The 16,998-nt window shown below is 43.2% G+C and overlaps 1 protein-coding gene and 2 long non-coding RNA genes across 8 annotated transcripts in view; 2 read left to right on the forward strand and 1 right to left on the reverse strand.

The window, feature by feature from the left end:
* The window catches only part of SERPINB9 (serpin family B member 9), a 57,323-nt gene extending 50,002 nt beyond the window's left edge, over positions 1–7,321 (forward strand). For 5 of the 6 annotated variants that reach the window (XM_040460476.1, XM_040460477.1, XM_040460474.1 and 2 more), the window contains 5 exons: positions 248–385; positions 731–848; positions 2,379–2,521; positions 4,688–4,843; positions 6,197–7,321. In XM_040460476.1, coding sequence (XP_040316410.1) covers positions 248–385; positions 731–848; positions 2,379–2,521; positions 4,688–4,843; positions 6,197–6,601 — 960 coding nt within the window. In that variant the 3' untranslated portion in view covers positions 6,602–7,321. The remainder of the gene's footprint in view (positions 1–247; positions 386–730; positions 849–2,378; positions 2,522–4,687; positions 4,844–6,196) is intronic. The other variant, XM_040460479.1, reaches the window with a different exon arrangement.
* On the reverse strand, positions 2,860–9,761 carry LOC121020427 (uncharacterized). Its single transcript, XR_005786130.1, has 3 exons — positions 9,357–9,761; positions 8,878–9,033; positions 2,860–3,030 (listed from the first exon to the last, which is right to left on the reverse strand). It is a non-coding gene; the product is annotated as an uncharacterized LOC121020427 (long non-coding RNA).
* Positions 9,762–12,634: 2,873 nt separating this feature from the next.
* On the forward strand, positions 12,635–13,408 carry LOC121020498 (uncharacterized). Its single transcript, XR_005786163.1, has 2 exons — positions 12,635–12,930; positions 13,015–13,408. It is a non-coding gene; the product is annotated as an uncharacterized LOC121020498 (long non-coding RNA).
* The last annotated feature ends 3,590 nt before the right edge of the window (positions 13,409–16,998 follow it).

Raw genomic sequence — 16,998 nt, forward strand, 5'->3', positions numbered from 1 at the left:
TCTTGATTTTTGTTTTAAAGTTTATTTATTTTGAGAGAGAGAGAAAGTGTGAGTTGGGGAGAGCAGAGGGAGAGGGGAAAAGAGAGAGAGAATCCCAAGAAAGCTCCATGCTGTGAGTGTGGCACCCAATGTGGGGCTTGAACTCATGAACCGTGGGGTCATGACCTGAACCGAAGTCAGACATTTAACCGACTGAGCCACCCAGGCACCCCATTTTGATAATTTTTAAAATTATTTTTCTCAACAGGTGCTTTCTTTAAACACAGAGAAAGATATTCATCAGAGTTTCCAGTTACTTCTTACTGAAGTGAACAAACCTGGCACCCAGTACTTGCTCAGAACAGCCAACAGGCTCTTTGGAGAAAAGACGTGTGAATTCCTCTCAGTGAGTTGAGTCAGCAGAACAATAAAAGTTGTATTTAAAATATAGAGTCTGAAAGAAAGATCCTGGAGAACCAAAATTAATGGTGGACACTTTTAAAACTCATAATTCTACGACTGTGCCTTGAATTATTTAAAATTTAACTACTTATAAAATTCATTTTTCCATTTCTGGTTGGTTATGGCTTAGGACTTATTTATAAACTCTGATATTTTAGTACCTATTAGGCTAAGATATCACTTTTAAGAGATGTATACTTATTTTAATAAAAAGTATATAATATTCAAATTTTTGGAAACTAAACTTTATTTAGGAATATAGCCACATTGAACACTTTTCTCTCCAAAGACCTTTAAGAAATCCTGTCTTCAGTTCTACCATGCTGAACTCGAGCAGCTTTCCTTTGCCAAAGCTGCAGAGCAGTCCAGGAAACACATCAACACTTGGGTCTCAAAAAAGACTGAAGGTCAGAATTACACGTTACTGTTTTTTTTTTTTTTTTTTTTTTTGCCTTCTCCCCCTTCTCTGTTTCCTGCTCCCTCCACCTTCCCCTACTTCCCCTCCTTTTCCTCCCTTCCCTCTTCCTCCCCTTGCTTTTCCTGCTGTTCTGATTTTACTAGTGTTTCAGATGGTCAGAGTCATGCTGACAGGCTGGGCCTCATGGCGTATTTGGACCTTAATGGACTCACAGTGGTTCTGATCAGAAGCTCAGGTTTTCAACAACGGAGACTTAATTTTTTCCATTCTCCGGGGACCAGAATGACTGATACAAATGTCAAAAGAAATTCATAGACCAGATTTCCAGTTTAGTAACTTACACTGAAGCGTACTTTCATGTGGCCTGTGATGTTCACATGTTGGGTGGGTTCATCACCTCCATAGGAAGGAGACTACTGGTCAGATCTCCCCTGAGTCATACACTTGGGCTTCCTCTTTCTAAATTCTATGTGGACCTACCACCAGCTTTATCCTACACATTAAGCTTACTTATTCTGCTTTTCATGTTTTCCACTTCCACTCCCTTAATTAGATTTGGTAAGCTTAGATTTGATAGGTCAACTGCAGACTGTCTCTCAGGGCTGATCAGTCCTGCAGACCAAAATCATCCTTTGTTTGGCATTGAGCCTTATTCTTTTGTTTTATGGAGTGCCACGTTCTGATCTTGGCCGCCATGATCAATGATGTATGATGTTTGAACCATTCAGGACCCTCTGTACCATTTCTACTTAGTACCACTAGGAGCAGTCCTATTTCTGTCAATAAATCAGACAATCGAGAACAGACATTGTCTTTCTTTAAAGAGTTAGCAGTTATTGCCACCATTTCTTGGAATATTTGCCACTTATGCTATCTGGAGGCAGCGAATTAACAGGGATGCTCTTAGTTCATCAGAAAGGCAGTTTGATATCCAGGGGAAGAAGGGAGTATCTTTCACTTGCCCACCTTACCTTTTCCAGGAATGTCTGCTGTTTTGTTTAGAGGATCAAAATAGTAAAATCTCTTCTAGTTGCTTCCAGGAGCTCCTCAGTGCACCCAGACTGCCCATTATCAGCTCTTTCCCTGTTGAGCCATTCATTCTGGCTGCCTCTGACATGTGGATGTAGTTGTGGAATGTTAGCACTGGTTACAACTTTGCTGCACTAAACCAAACAATCCCATTTCACCTCTTGAGATAACCCAGGTCCCTCCAGACCAGCCCTCCAGACCTGCTTGCCTCGTTGTCTGACCGCATGTAGTGTTTTTCTTTGAGTGATTTAGAAATCATTTGCCGTCTTCAGCTTTCTGGAAAGGCCTTAGTGACCTGACCATGAACACCACGTGTATGTGTTGTGTTTGATTTCTGTACATAACAATCCAAACTGAGCAAATTTGAAAAATGAAAAGAATGTTTGGTTCTTGACTAGTAACCAAGGGTCTGCCAATAAACCTTATCATGATTTATTCATCCCATGTTCTATAAAAATCACCTGAATGTGTTCTCTACTTTTCCTGGAAGGTAAAATTCAAGACCTGTTGCTGGATAGCTCGATTGATGCACAGACCAGGCTGGTTCTTGTCAATGCCATCTACTTCAAAGGAAGGTGGAATGAACAGTTCAACAAAATGTACACAAGTGAAATGCCTTTTAAAATAAACCAGGTGAGAGAAGCTTTCAGAAATCCTGCTAGTGTTTCAAGAAGAAATTGAATGGAAAAAACTAAGTTTGTAAAAGCATAAATGATTGGTTAAAAATAATTTTGAAGGGCACCTAGGTGGCTAAGTTGGTTAAGCATCTGATTCCAGCTCAGGTCGTGATCTCACGATTCATGGTTTCAAGCCTTGCAATAGGCTCTGGGCTGATAGTTCAGCGCCTGCAGCCTGCTTCAGATTCTGTGCCTCCCTCTCTCTCTTCCCCTCCTCCACTCTGCTCTGTTTCTCTTTCTCTCAAAAAAAGAATAAACATAAATTAAAAAATTTTTGAAACAACATATTTATAAATGGAATTTTAAACTCAGTAGAAAAGAACAGAGGAATAAAAATTAATTTGCTGTCTATAATTTTTTGCATTTTATTACTGCTCCTTCTGCCTCTGATAATCTCTCCTATCTTCATTGCTGCCACCTAGTTCTGGAAACTCTCATAGAAGACTTTCTTCTATTCCCAAGTTGCTAAACAGAAAGCAAAAAACAAGTGTTAAGGAAAGAAAGTGTGATATGTGTGTGTGTTGGGGGAGTGGGTAGAGGGAGTGAATATTTCTTTTTTTTTTTTTTTAAAGAGAGAAAGTGCTTAATGATTTATTTATTTGTTTTTTTTCAATATATGAAATTTATTGTCAAATTGGTTTCCATACAACACCCAGTGCTTATCCCAAAAGGTGCCCTCCTCAATACCCATCCCCCACCCCCCCCATCCCCCATCAACCCTGGGAGTGAATATTTCTTTAATCAGATATTTAAAAAATCAAAATGAGTATTGACTTGAATTAATATTAATTAATCATTATTAATTTAGTATTTATAAATTTCTAATACTAAAACTGACAAAAATCTTAGTCTTGATATTGAGGTGTAACTTCAGCCAGGTATTAAAATAGCTTGCCAAATCCCCAGCAAACCACCCACCCCCCACAAAAATACCATTTTAATGTAATCTGGAAACACACTGTATAGGTGTTTGGGGGGGGCTTAAGGTGTAATTTACATAATCAGCCCTTGAGGTACAAAGGTGGGAGGGGGAGAACTTTTCTAGCATTGATTTTAGAAACTTTTCTAATTTGTATAATAGCTGATCTGTATCAATTTGAAAAATAAGTATAAAAAAAGAAAAATAAGTATAATACTCTAACTTCTGCATGCATATACCTCTTCTGTATTTTATTTGAGAGAGAGAGTGGGGGAGGGGCAGAGGGCAAGAGAAAACCTTAAGCAGTTCCATCCATGCTCAGTGCCAAGCCTGATGTGGGGCTTGATCCTGTGACCATGAGATCCTGACCTGAGCCAAAATCAAGAATCCGACACTTAACTGACTGAGCCACCTAGGTGCCCCACCGCTTCTACATTTTTAAAAAGTTATTTCCTTGGATTAGAGTATCAGAATCAGAACAACTGGATTTAAATACATGAAGAGATATTAGTTCTTTCTACTTGCAGGCAAGATTGCTTTCTGAGAGGGTGTGTCCATACACTACCTGTGACATTCCTGTGAGACTCTTAAATTTCTTCCCACCTTATCACAAAACCTTTCTCTAGTTAAAATGAAATAATTTTCTATTTAATTTTATGTGACTGTATCATTTCCTTAGATATATTTTATTTTTGTATACATATATTTTTAAAGTTTATTTATTTTGAGAGAGAGAGAGAGAGAGTGCACACAGTGCGAGCAGGGTTGGGGCAGAAAAAGAGGGAGAGAGAGAGAATCCCAAGTAGGCTCCATACTGTCAGTGCAGAGCCAGGCACAGGTCTCGAATTCACAAACCATGAGATCATGACCTGAGCTGAAATCAAGAGTCGGATGCTTAACTGACTGAGCCACCCAGACACCCCTCCTTAGATATAGTTTAAATGAGGACAATCTGATTTCCTCCTCCGGAAAATGCAGAGTGTCACATTTATTTTGCTGAGTAGAACATCTTTCTTAGGATACCTGTTTACAAGAGATGCCTTGTAATGGTGACAGGAAAGAGTTTGAGTTAGCATATGAATATTGTTCCCATCACGGGTACTGAAAACACTCCTGGAGTCAACTCTACGTCTTTTGGAAACTTTTATCGCCTCTTTCAATAATCTGTTTTTAATTCCATGCTCCTCTGTTTATTCCCATCAGAAGGAGCAGAGGCCAGTGCAGATGATGTTTCAGGAAGCTACATTTAAGCTTGCCTATATTGAAGAGGTGCAGGCCCAGGTCCTGGAGGTGCCCTATGTGGGTGAGGAGCTGAGCATGCTCATTCTGCTCCCGGATGACAACGTGGATTTAAGTTCGGTGAGATGAATCCAGTGACAACTTTCACATCCTTCCTGATAGGATAGAACTCAAGCACCATTTCCAACATTTGTGTTACCTTTTAAGTTGATGATATGGGCAACCAGGCAGCAGAGCAGAGTATTCAGGTACTTGGGCTTTGGAACCAAACTGTTATTCAGGACCTACTTCTCCCGTTATTACCTATGTGACCTTGCCAAATTACTCTGTTTTCTAAGATGGGGATGGTGATAATACCTCCTGATAGAGTTAGTATTAGGATAAAATGGGCATAGTTCAGGGAACAAGCTTAGCACATTGTCTGGTGCATCATCAGCCCTGAATAAATGTGATTCATTATTATTATCATATTCATTGTTGTTAGCATTATATTTTAAATACTAAGAACCTGAAACTCAGGAGGGCAGAGCCAGAAACAGCTGGAAATGCCACTCCCCACTCACTCTGCTTCCTTTCAGCATGGATCCCTACCTAGTATGAGAGTCAGCCACAGCCCAGGAGCTCCTAGGGACAGGCACTAAGTGGCACATGGTGCTCCCATGACCTAAGGGGCCTGTGTGAGCAGAGCTGCAGCCATTGGCTGTGTCTCTGTCCATCCCCGCCCCCCTGCCACCGTGTCTCTTCTTCAGAATGTGTGCGGGATTGCAGGATTGCGCCTCTGGCAAATTGTTCTTCTGGGTGGACTCCACGAGGAGCCTTTTCCCATTTTTCTTTTTTTTTTTTAAGGTTTTTTTTTTTTTTTAATTTTGTTTATTTTGAGAAAGAGAGAGTGTGTGCATGCACACACGAGCTGGGAAGGGGCAGAGAAAGGGAGAGAAAGAGAGAATCCCAAGCAGGCTCCATTCTGTCAGCACATGGAGCCCAAGGCAGGGCTCAATCTCACAAACTATGAGATCTTGACCTGAGCTGAAACCAAGAGTTGGATGCTTAACCGACTGAGCCATCCAGGGCCCCTCCCAATCATTTTTCTTACCAGCAATGCCTCATCTTCAAAAAATAAGCACAGTTTATAAAAAAAAAAAAAAAAAAAAAAAAAAAAAAAGAAAATCACAGTCAGCTGGGCATTGATGATTGTCAGGATAAAAGATATCTCCTAGACGTTGTTGGGCAACAAGAGGAACAGCCACTGTCTTTGTGCCTCTGGGCTGTTTGAAGTCTTACCTGCTTGGCAAGGAAGCCACCCATGTATTTAATAGCACAAGTATGAGATCTCACAGATTTCCTGGCAGATAACGGTGCCTGCTGGTCTTGCGTGACAATCAATACCCATCTATGCGAGGAGGAAGAGTATGTGGGTGTGTATGTAAATATGTACTAAAGTATGAATTTCAAAATCGAATTCTGGTCTTTCAGGTGGAAAAACATCTCACTTATGAGAAATTTAGAGCCTGGACCAAGTCAGACTGTATGAAGAGTACCGAAGTGGAAGTTTTCCTTCCGAGATTTAAACTGGAAGAGGATTATGACATGGAATCTGTGCTTCAGCGTTTGGGAATGGTTGATGCCTTCCAGGGGGACAAGGCTGACTTTTCAGCAATGTCAGCTGAGAGAGATCTGTGTCTGTCCAAGTTTGTGCACAAGAGTGTCGTGGAGGTGAATGAGGAAGGCACAGAGGCCGCGGCTGCCTCAGCCGTAGTGGTCGTGGAGTGTTGCATGGTATCTGGACCAAGGTTCTGTGCTGACCATCCCTTCCTTTTCTTCATTAGGCACAATGCAGCCAACAGCATTCTGTTCTGCGGCAGGTTTTCTGCTCCCTAAGGGTGAGCGTTTCCTGTGTCCTCCTGTCTTGCACCACAGCCCTGTGAACATGGGTCTTTAAAGCCAAGTGCCTAGGTGATGAGGGCAGATTCCTCATCCATCTGAATCTCATGCTTGTCCACACTCAGCTCTCTCCATACTGACCACTCATTTGCCCTACTTAGTCGAGATCATGGGACAATAGAACTTAATGATTCCCTGTTGTATTTAAAATGTAGTCCAAATCCCATAGGATGGCATACAAAATTTTCCTAGATGGCTCCAGACTTCTTCCCCACTCATTCCACATGTAACTCATTTTAGTTACACCATGTTCTGCCTTGTACCTCAAAACTTGTTGCATACTTGTCTTAGCCTATTTCAGTAGTAGTACATGCTTCTAGCTAAGACAACTGTTTTATAGTTTTCCTGGTACATGTGCTTCTTAGAGTTTCTTTAATGCACATTTTTATTTTATCTTTGACATTCATGCATCACCAAGTATGTGGAAAACAGGGCATCAGGCATTGGAGACAAAGGGGCAGAGTCATGGTCTTTTGACATCTGGTCTTTAATACTCATGCTGGAATGATGTAGCTTTTATGACAGCCAGATTGGACTAGGTAATGTCCTTAAATGTATCATGTGACCCCCTTGTAGGGATCAGACATTCTTCCTGTTAATTATATTTCTCCACCTCCAACTCTAACAGTAAAAATTTCATTCAACTCTTAAAGCTCATTTCCAATGTCATCTCCAAGAAATTTTTCCTTTTCTGCATTAGCAGAGGTACATCTTCGAACTCTCAATTGCACACAGAGGAAGGGCATTGCTCTTATGGAAGTTGTTTGATGTATTAGTCATCTCTGTTCTCCAGCTAGGTCTTAAATTCCTCCGGGGTTGGGAATGTATTTTACATGTGTGTGTGCCACATACAATGCAGTTAGAAGTAATTTGATCACACACGAACTCTGTAATTTTTAAAAAAGTGATTAGATGTCAGTGATATTTTTTTGTTTTTTTTACTAAAGTTTATTTTGAGAGAGAGAGAGAGAGAGAGAGAGAAAGAGAGTGGGGAAGGAGCAGAGAGAGAGGGAGAGAGTGAGAATCTCAAGCAGGCTCCGCACTGTCAGAACATAGCCCGATGTGGGGCTTGAACTCAAAATCATTGAGATCATGACCTGAGCTAAAATCAAGAGTTGGTTGGTTGCTTAACCTACTGAGCCACCCAGGTGCCCCATTATTGTTTTTTTTCAAAGAAATTTTTTTATTAAAGTGAAATTCACATATCATAAAATTAACCATTTTAAAGTGAACAATGCAGTGCAACATGTGCAATCATCACTTTTATCTAGTTCCAAAAAATTGTCATCGCCCTAAAGGAAAACCTTGTGCCCACTCAGCAGTTCCTCCCCATTCTCTTCTCCCTAGAGTTCAGAGACGGTCACTTAAGATTTCAAGGACCCTTATCAGCCTCACTGGCCAGGACACTGTGATGAGCTGTGATGAATTATAAGAGGAGGTACAGGCAAGCTGCAGAAAGGGGGAAATTTCTTTCATATGGAATGTGTGACTGATGTCTCTCCCCCAGGGAAATCACCCAGATCTCTAGACCTCTCCCAGAAAAGAGGGATTAGCGAGAAGCTTTTAAAAGGGTATTTGGGAGAAAATTTTCCTAAGACAGCTGTGGTAGTGCTAGTACCCACTCCCCCAACCCCTGTGCAGGGGGGAAGCAGGGGGAGACAGAGTCTGTTAAGTGAGCTTGGCTCATACAGAGAGAGACATCAAGAGAGCAAGACACAGAGAGGGACAGAGATGGACAGAGATATAGAGACTCTGTAAGTGAGCTGACTCGCATCCCCTGGATATACCAGGCATTTGGATACTGCTCAGGAGAAATGTCCAGGAAATGCAAATATTGATCCCAACAAACCAAAATGGGCCAAACTAGAGTTTCCTGGCCACTCTGGGCTCAGCTTCTGGCCTGTAAAAAGAACAGTTTGTTACCTGAGGGTGCAGAAGGTTCACAGAGCTGGGCCACTTAACAGTGAAGGGCAAAAGCACTTGGAAATATTGCCAAGCTTCTAAAAGGGAGTGCTGACTGCTGGGACCAACAGCCTTTCTTCTTTGTTATCGGGGGTTTGGACTGCTTCTCTGACTTCCCAGGACCTAAGGTTGTTTGCACAATGTAGACAGGACAAGGTGAAGTTTCCAGTCCCAGACCCATGATGTTAACCCTGAAAGCTGACTCCTAATACTTCCCTCCCCACTCTCTGCTGTGGGAGCTAGGTACTCACCTTCCAGGGTTGTTAAATAAGTTCAGTTGGACAAGACTTCCAGCTCCAACATTCCACAAGCCTATATTTCTGGATCTCTTTTTGACAACCAGGCAAAGATGGCATCAGCACAGCCTAAGCCACCTACTCCAAAGAGAGGCAGGCTCCATTGAAAAACTGAGGTAGAGAAAAGAAGATCTAGTAATCCCTTCCTCGTTTTGGGGAAGGGGGAAATAGCATCTGTTAAATCCTATGTGCCAGAGACTGCTAGGCACTGCACGATACATTATTTTACTTGATCCTCCTATCAACCTGGTAAGATTGATAAGGAAACTGAGGTTCAGAGAAGTTAGGCAACTCGTTCAAATTCATTCAGCTAGTAGGAGACTGGCAGAGGAAATGAAGCCAGAGCTTTCAGACCCCAAAGCCAGAGGCCAGAGGGGGAGAGCCTCTGTGAAACACACGCCCTCTACTCCAAGATGCACAGGCTCACTGCTCACCCCGCCTTGCCCAGACGCCATCCCAGCAGCTTAGCTGTTCCACAGTGGAAACGTTGTGCTGCCAGTGTTTTGTCCTTGTTTTCTTTAAACGTCAAAGGAGTCTCTATTGCCGGAAGTTTCAAGCGAGGCGGGCTGGAGGGCGAGAGTAGCTGGGATCCCAAACCAGATCTCTCCAAGGAAGGATGGCTCTTTGGTGCCCCAGGCCCCGTGCCACCATTCTGGGAGCCCCTGGATGGATAGCATGAAGCGGTATACGGTCTAGCAAAATCCCTGGAGTGAGGCCAAGTTGGTCCGGACCTCGGGTGCTGTGATGGGGGAGAGGGGACAACAGCTTTGTGACGTGGACGAGCTTTCTGGGCTGTCCAGCGCGACCCCGCCCCCAGCTCCTAGCCCCCACCCCCCGCGGCGGGGGCGGGCCGGTCTCGGCCCCCCCCCCGCCCCGCCCCCTCAACGTACCGTCAGCCCCACCCCCTCGCCCCCCTCTCCCGCCCTTGGGACTGGACTGAAGAGGAGGGGAAGGAGTTGCTGGAAGCTTTAGGAGAAAGGCAAAGTTGGGCGTCTGATTTCGCTTTTCAGCCGCCAGCTGGCTTCTGTCTCCCTGAGAACCTGGGGCCCGAGGGGAGTCATTTTGGCTTTGGGAAGGGACAAAGAAGGAACACCAGAATCTAAGCATCTGGTGTGTGCTTGGATAGAAAACAGCGGGCTGCGTTGTTTAGTAACTGCAGGTGCGCTAGCAGGGACAAGCCCTCACTGTCCACTTTCTTGAGAAGGCCAGGGCTCTTGATTCCTATTCAGGGAGAACTTAAGAGTAGAAGTTGGGAGGGTCAGCAGGGCAGGCTCTGAGAGCCAGGACGTTATGTCCTTATATGAGCACTGATTTTAGATAGTGAGGAATTAGTCACTGATTTGGGGAGAGAAGCCTGATGAGACTAATATTTAACAAATATGCACCAGTGTGGTCTCATTGGTTGTGTTTGGCCAGCATTTATTCGGACTGGCCACTGCCCAGGATACTCTCACCACTGCCTGGGACCTGCCTTCTGTAAGGTCAGCTCTATGACCCCCTCCCCCCACTTCCTAGGAAGCACCCTCTCCTTGGTCAATGGGGCTTCCCAGAGGTAAGCTGAAGATGGCAACCCAGTCCAGGTTTGGGTTCCAAGAAGAGAGCTCTGTGCTCCTCTCAGTCCAGAGCCTGAGGAAGCAGAGCTCACAGGCAGGCATTCAAGTCCATCCTGGTTCTCTTGGCAAGGTCTGGGAGGGACTCAAGTCCTGCAGGGACAAGAATTGGGACAGGGTTCTGGACTTACCCAGGGCAAGGAGAGGAGGGGCCTTGGCATAGCAGGAGGACCCAGTGGGGTCCACAAGAAGACCCTGGTTTAGGAGTGCTCTGGCTGGGGGCCGAGCATAAATCTGCCCCCGAGTAGCCTGAAATTCCAAACTCAAGATCCTCTGAGACTGTTTTGATCAGTCTTACATAGTAGCAGAGCCCAACGGCAGCATAGTGGTTAGGTGCCTGAGTTTTGTATCCAGACAGCCTGGGTGTGACTCTTACTGTGCCACTTACTGTTTGGAACATCTTAAGTAAGTGACTGCCGCTCTCCATGATGGATTTCCTCATCTGGAAGGATACCTATCTCAAAGGGTATTTTACAAATTAGCGTTGTGATATACTTGGGACAATATGTGACTGGCAGTAAGAGCTCAGTAAATATTAGCTTCTGTTACTGTTTCAAGTTAATCAGATTGTTCTCCTCTTAATGCATAGTGAAGGCCACTATAAATGGGGAATGAAACCTTTTATGGGCAGATGGTGAAGGAAAGAAATGGAAGGAGGAAGAGATGGGCCTTTATTGATGAATTAATGTAAGATCCAGGGAAGTAGGTCCAGGGAAGGACCTGGGGCTCCCTATGGGGCCATCTTTGGACAACCAGAGGCAGTGTAAGGGAAGGTCATGAGTGCTGTGTAGGGCAGGGGAGAAGCGTGATTGCAAGCGAAGGGGCTAAAAAGGAGCGGTGATTTAGGTCAGACAGACGTTCCCTCCTTCTTGTCAGATGGCCTCTGACATCTGAGTGATGCCAGTGGCAGCTCCCTCCCTTGGCAGGCATAACTGTCTGCTCCATTGCCACCCAACCTTCCCTGGCCATCACCCTGCTTTGCAGAGTCTTCTGAGTGAGAGTGAGTAGAAAAGGGAAGAGGCAGCTACTCAAGACCCCCCTCCTCCCCCACTTCCCTGGGCGGTACAGCAGCCAAGCTTCTCCTCCCCTCCAACACCTTTAAACACTCTGCTGACTCTATTTAGGAGCCACCTGCCCTTGAGGATAACCAACTGTTGAACACAGAAAACACATTTCTCTCTGTGCTCTGGTTGCAGAACCCCCCACCACAGGTACCCTCTCTGAAGCAAATGGCACCTTTGCTATCCATCTTTTAAAGAAACTATGGGAAGAAAACCCCTCACACCATGTGTTTTTTCCTTCCCTGAATGTCTCCTCTGCTTTGGCCATGATCTTCCTGGGGGCAAAAGGAAATACCACTGCCCAAATTGCAGATGGAGGAGGAAGTGTGTGTTGTCATTAGAATCATTTACCAAAAGTGTCTGGGTTTCCTCCGTTCTAGCACATGGCAGGATTGTTTTCTTCTGGCTCCCTTGTGGGGCCAAATGGCCAGTTCTGGCCTCTGGGTTATGTGTAGAAGGGACACACACAGGAATATTAACCAACAGTTTGAGGTCCTCTAGAATTCTTTTTGTCCAACATGGTATGGGCAACATTTGTGATGACAGCTACTCTACTGGCCTGGGTTCCCCAGTTTACCACCAACCTATCCATAATGGAAATACAGTCTGAAGATTAAATGACTCTTTTTTATTTTAAGCCACCAAGATTTGGGGGATTATTTGTTACCACAGTGTCACCAAGCCTATCCTGACTGATACAATCACACATTAGTTTTTTTCATACCTTCATAGAGCTGATCACGAGGACTTCTTCCAGTACTGTTGGAATGAGAAAGGAACTGAAAAATGTGGTAGGACCTTGAAGATAATTTCCTCCATGGCTCACTTTTCACATAAACTCAGGGGTGTTGTTTCATGGGAAGGCCCCAGACTTGGAGTAAGTCAATCAGCTCTTAAGTCTAGGCTCTGCCTCTGATCCACTAAAGAACTTTCCTGAGACACATAACTTTTCAGAACCTTATAAGAGATAACAGCAGTGTGGCTTACTGCCTCATGAGACATTTGTAATCTAGTAAAATATGTATGTGAAAGTGCTTTATAAACTGTTTAATAATGTTTATATTAGCCATACAAATGTTGATTGTATAATACCTGAAGATTTTTCTAGTTCAAAAAGTTTCTGTGACTGCAGAAGAGGTTTTTCAAGAGAACAAATCCAATTTTTACACTGGAAACCCATATTGTAGGTGGAGAAAGTGTTGGCTGGCCTGAGAAACAGTTCTGAAGATGGACAGAATTATACACCAGATGTACAGCTTTAAGAGTGTGAGGACCTTCTGCCTCATTCACATTGGTTCCATTTTGAGAGTCCTCTCTTGGATGTCATCTCTGCTCAGGTGCTCATGTGTCTCCTCTTTTGGAGTTGGGGATTCTACTTGGCAGGACTTCTTTGTTTCACCATCTTGTGTTCTCTCCCCTAGGTGAATAACTTCCTTGTCCCTCCCTCTGCTCTTCAAGTTCCCGTCTGTATGTCATGGAATTCCAGAAAGTCAGAGTTGGAATGGCCACTGGAAACATCTATACTAGGGGTTCTCTATGTTGGCTGCATAGGAAAATCTCCTGGGGAGCTATTAATGTTATCTAGGCCTGGATATTTTTCTTTTTTTCAGAGTACTCCTTTGTAGTGTTTGACTTTTTATCATAAATGTAGTTTTAACAATAAACATAATTAAATCAGTAAAAAGATAATAATGATGTGCACATTGAAGTTTGTACATAAAATTAGTTCTCCTTGGCTTCCTGGATAAGGAGTGAGGATGGATGGGACAGGTTAAAGACAGGTCTACTATTAAACAAAAAAACAAACAAAAAAACCACAAAAAACAAACAAAAAAACAAAACACAAAAACATCCCATGCCTAGCTTCCGCTGGGAATTTTCTTAATTCTTTTAGGTTGGTACCTCATGGTATTTAAAAAAACCTCTATGTACTACCAGGGTTGAAACACATAGATCTAGTCCAGTGGTTCCCTGGAGTGTGGTCTCTGTATAAGCAACATCGCAATCACCTGGGAATTTGTTAGAAATGCAAATTCTTATGCATCCCCACCCCAGACCTCATCAATTCTGAGGATAAGACCCTCCAGGTGGTTCTGATGCATACTAAAGTTTGAGAATCGTTGATCTAGCCCAACTCCTCATGCCACAGGTATGGATGAACCTGAAGCTCAGAGGTTAATAGGCAAGTTGACGTCACTTCTGGTTCTAAGGCAAGATGGAGTAACAAGTATTGGAACTGCCCCTCCTACTGTAGTTAACCATAAAACTGGACAATATATATGAACTAGCTGCTTTCAGGTATTGGGTAGATGGTGCAAGGCTGTGATCTTTGAAAGAAGGGCAACATTTAATATGAGATCTATATTCTGCCTGAGTGTACTTTCCAAACTGTAGCACAGGAAGAGGAGCCCAAACTCCTCTGGGCGGGACAAAGATCAGAGTCCATGGTTGCTGGTGCAAGTTGCATTTGCAGAACATGGTGCCACGGAAGGGGAAGAAACACAAAGTCTCTCCTAAAGCATACACAGGAGTTTCCTTGAGTCTATGAATACTAAGCTGCAAGCACAAGATTCTGTGAGATTTGGCAGAGCCAGACTGGGTCATGAGGGATGAACCAAGATTCCAGATTGCATGGTGCTGCAATGCAATTAGATTGCATTGTTAGATTTCTGACCTTACAGAGTTAAGAAACCCCTGCGAAACAACTTGGGCATCTAGTTCAGAGTCCAGGAAGCCCAGGCCTTAGTACTGTGGCTAACGTAGCCCAAGAACAAGGGTTAATGTAGACCATTCCTTAGAAACCTAACCTCTACAGCATCAAGCTGAGCCACCAAATAAGAACAAAACTCAATTGGGGTGTCTGGTGGCTCAGTCGGTAAAGCGTTTGACTTTGGCTCAGGTTATGATTTCGTGGTTTGTGAGTTCAAGCCCCATGCTGGGCTCTGTGCCAACAGCTCAGAGCCTGGAGCCTGCTTTGGATTCTGTGTCTCCCTCTCTCTCTGCTCCTCCTCCACTCACTCTCTGTCTCAAAAATAAACATTCAAAAAAATTTTTTAAATATTAAAAAAATGAAAAAGAACAAAACTCAACTGTATTTGAAAGAAGGCAATGTAATAAAAAATGTCTAGAATGAGTAAAAAATTACTAATTATATGAAAGTGTAAGTAAATATGACTTATAACCACGAGGGGGGAGGGAAGCAGTCAACAGAACAGACACAAAAATGATACAAATGTTGAAATTAACAGTCAAAGAGTATAACTGTTATAAATATGTTAAAAAATTTGAGGAATACATGGCATAATGAATGAACAGATGTGAAAACCCAATAGAGAAACAGAAACTAAATACACACACACACACACACACACACAGAGAACATTCTAGAATTGAAAAGCCTGAAATAAAAAACTTGGTAGATGGTCTTAACAGTGGATTAGACATTTCCACAAAAAATATCAATGACTACATTACGACTTTTACCCCTACTTCAGTATGCATTTATTTCTTAAAAAGATATTCTCCTACATAATTATAATACCACATTCACACTTACCAAATGAACAGTTATTTCCTCACATCCAATCCCTATTCAACTTTCCCTATGGTCTTGAAAATATCTTTTATAGCTCTTTTCTTCTCATGAGAATTTATTAATCCAGGAGACTTATAAAAACAAGCTTTATGGCAATAGTCATCAGAAAATAATGTATCTTTTAGTTATCTCTGCATTTCCCATTTAATGAGCAGCAGTGTGTCTCATAGCTCAGTAATGTGCTCGTGGCAGCCAAAATATCTGAGGTATTTGAGGCAGCTTCCTTTGGTTCAGCTCAGTTTAAGGAAAATAAGAATGTTGTTGACTTTGGCCCAGAAGATGAGGATACAACAAAACAAAACAAAACAAAACAAAAAACATAACAACAACAACCCAAACTTCACCTTGGCTGTGGTCTTTGACTGACATTACAAGTGGAAAGTCCTCCTACATTTGTCAGCTCAAGCCTGCTTTCCAGCAGGCAGCTCTGAGAAGCTCCATTACTCTTAGCATCCTGTGGTGGGGGTTCTGAATAATTCATGATAGCCACTCTTTCGGTTTCATAGAGGAAAACTTTAATCATAAGGGAAAAGGAAATAAGGAATCAAACAACTAGAGTAAACATAAAGAGGGAAAGAAGCGTAGAGAAAAAAGAAAGCTTAATTTATCAAATCGGGTACTCACAACATCCAACCTTCTGGCTGAGGAAGCCCCACAGTGAACAGTCCTGACTGAGGGTCCTGGACAGAGTGTCCTCCCCTCAGGTGAGACTTCCAACTAACTATTCCGCTCCCTCACATCAATGGAGCTCAAAACGCTGTGAGTCATTGTTCATTGTTGCGTGCTCAGTGTTGCCCGAGCACCAGTTCTTGGGAGAAAAAGATGGTTTAAAAATGAAATGCAACTTAGGTTGTGGCAGAGCAAGGACAACTCATTTTCTGAGACATTAGGCTCCTTTCCTGAGGGAGGAGAGGGCCTCGTTTGTCTGCAAAACTCCAGAGCAAGCCATCCACATTGAATGTGCCAGCCGTGCCCTCCCCAGACCGGGGAACCCTGTGGCCCTGGCCCTCTGGCTGAGACCTGAGGCATTGCTGAAATGTGTGAGGGACTGTAAGAAACATGAAGACAGTTCAGACATGGTCCTGTTCTGCAAGGAGTTAACCATGGATGAAAGAAAAACAAGTTTATGTTTAATACAAGGGAGAATGTGATAATGGAATATGTGCATGGAATAATTTTGCAATTTAGAAAACACTTTTAATCCATTTGGGTGTTTGGTTTTTATAACAGCTCTAGGCTGCAGGCAAAGCCGGAACCATTATCTTCATTTTACAAATGAGGAACTTAGGACAAAAAGGTTTAGAAATTTGTCTAAGATGGCATAGACAGTGAGTGGTAGCACTGGGAGTAAAATGTAGGTGTGGGGCACCTGGGTGGCTCAGTGTTAAGCTCCCGACTGTTGATTTCAGCTCAGGTCATGATCCCAGGGTCATGGGATTGAGTCCCATGTCGGGCTCCACTTGCGGTGTGGAGCCTGCTTGGGATTCTCTCTCTCTCTCTCTCTCTCTTTCTCTCTCTTTCCCCCTCCCCCCACTGCATGGTCTCTTTCTCAAAATAAATAAACATTTAAAAATAAATAAATAAAACCATGAGATCATCACATGAGCTGAAGTCAGGTGCCTAACTGAGCCACCAAGGTGTCCCAATACCTGACTTAATTGCAGTTTCATTTTTCCCCAGAAATACTGTCTTAACTGGCCAGTCAGAAAATTTTCCATCACAGGGGCCTTCTCCATCCCCAAAGGAAGATGAGGTCATATGCATGATAAGACTCCTTAGTTTTCCCTTTAAGGAAAAGGGCCCTTGCCCA

The sequence above is a fragment of the Herpailurus yagouaroundi genome, unplaced genomic scaffold (genome assembly GCF_014898765.1).
Source record: "Herpailurus yagouaroundi ecotype Mexico unplaced genomic scaffold, PumYag 250, whole genome shotgun sequence".
NCBI lineage: Eukaryota > Metazoa > Chordata > Mammalia > Carnivora > Felidae > Herpailurus > Herpailurus yagouaroundi.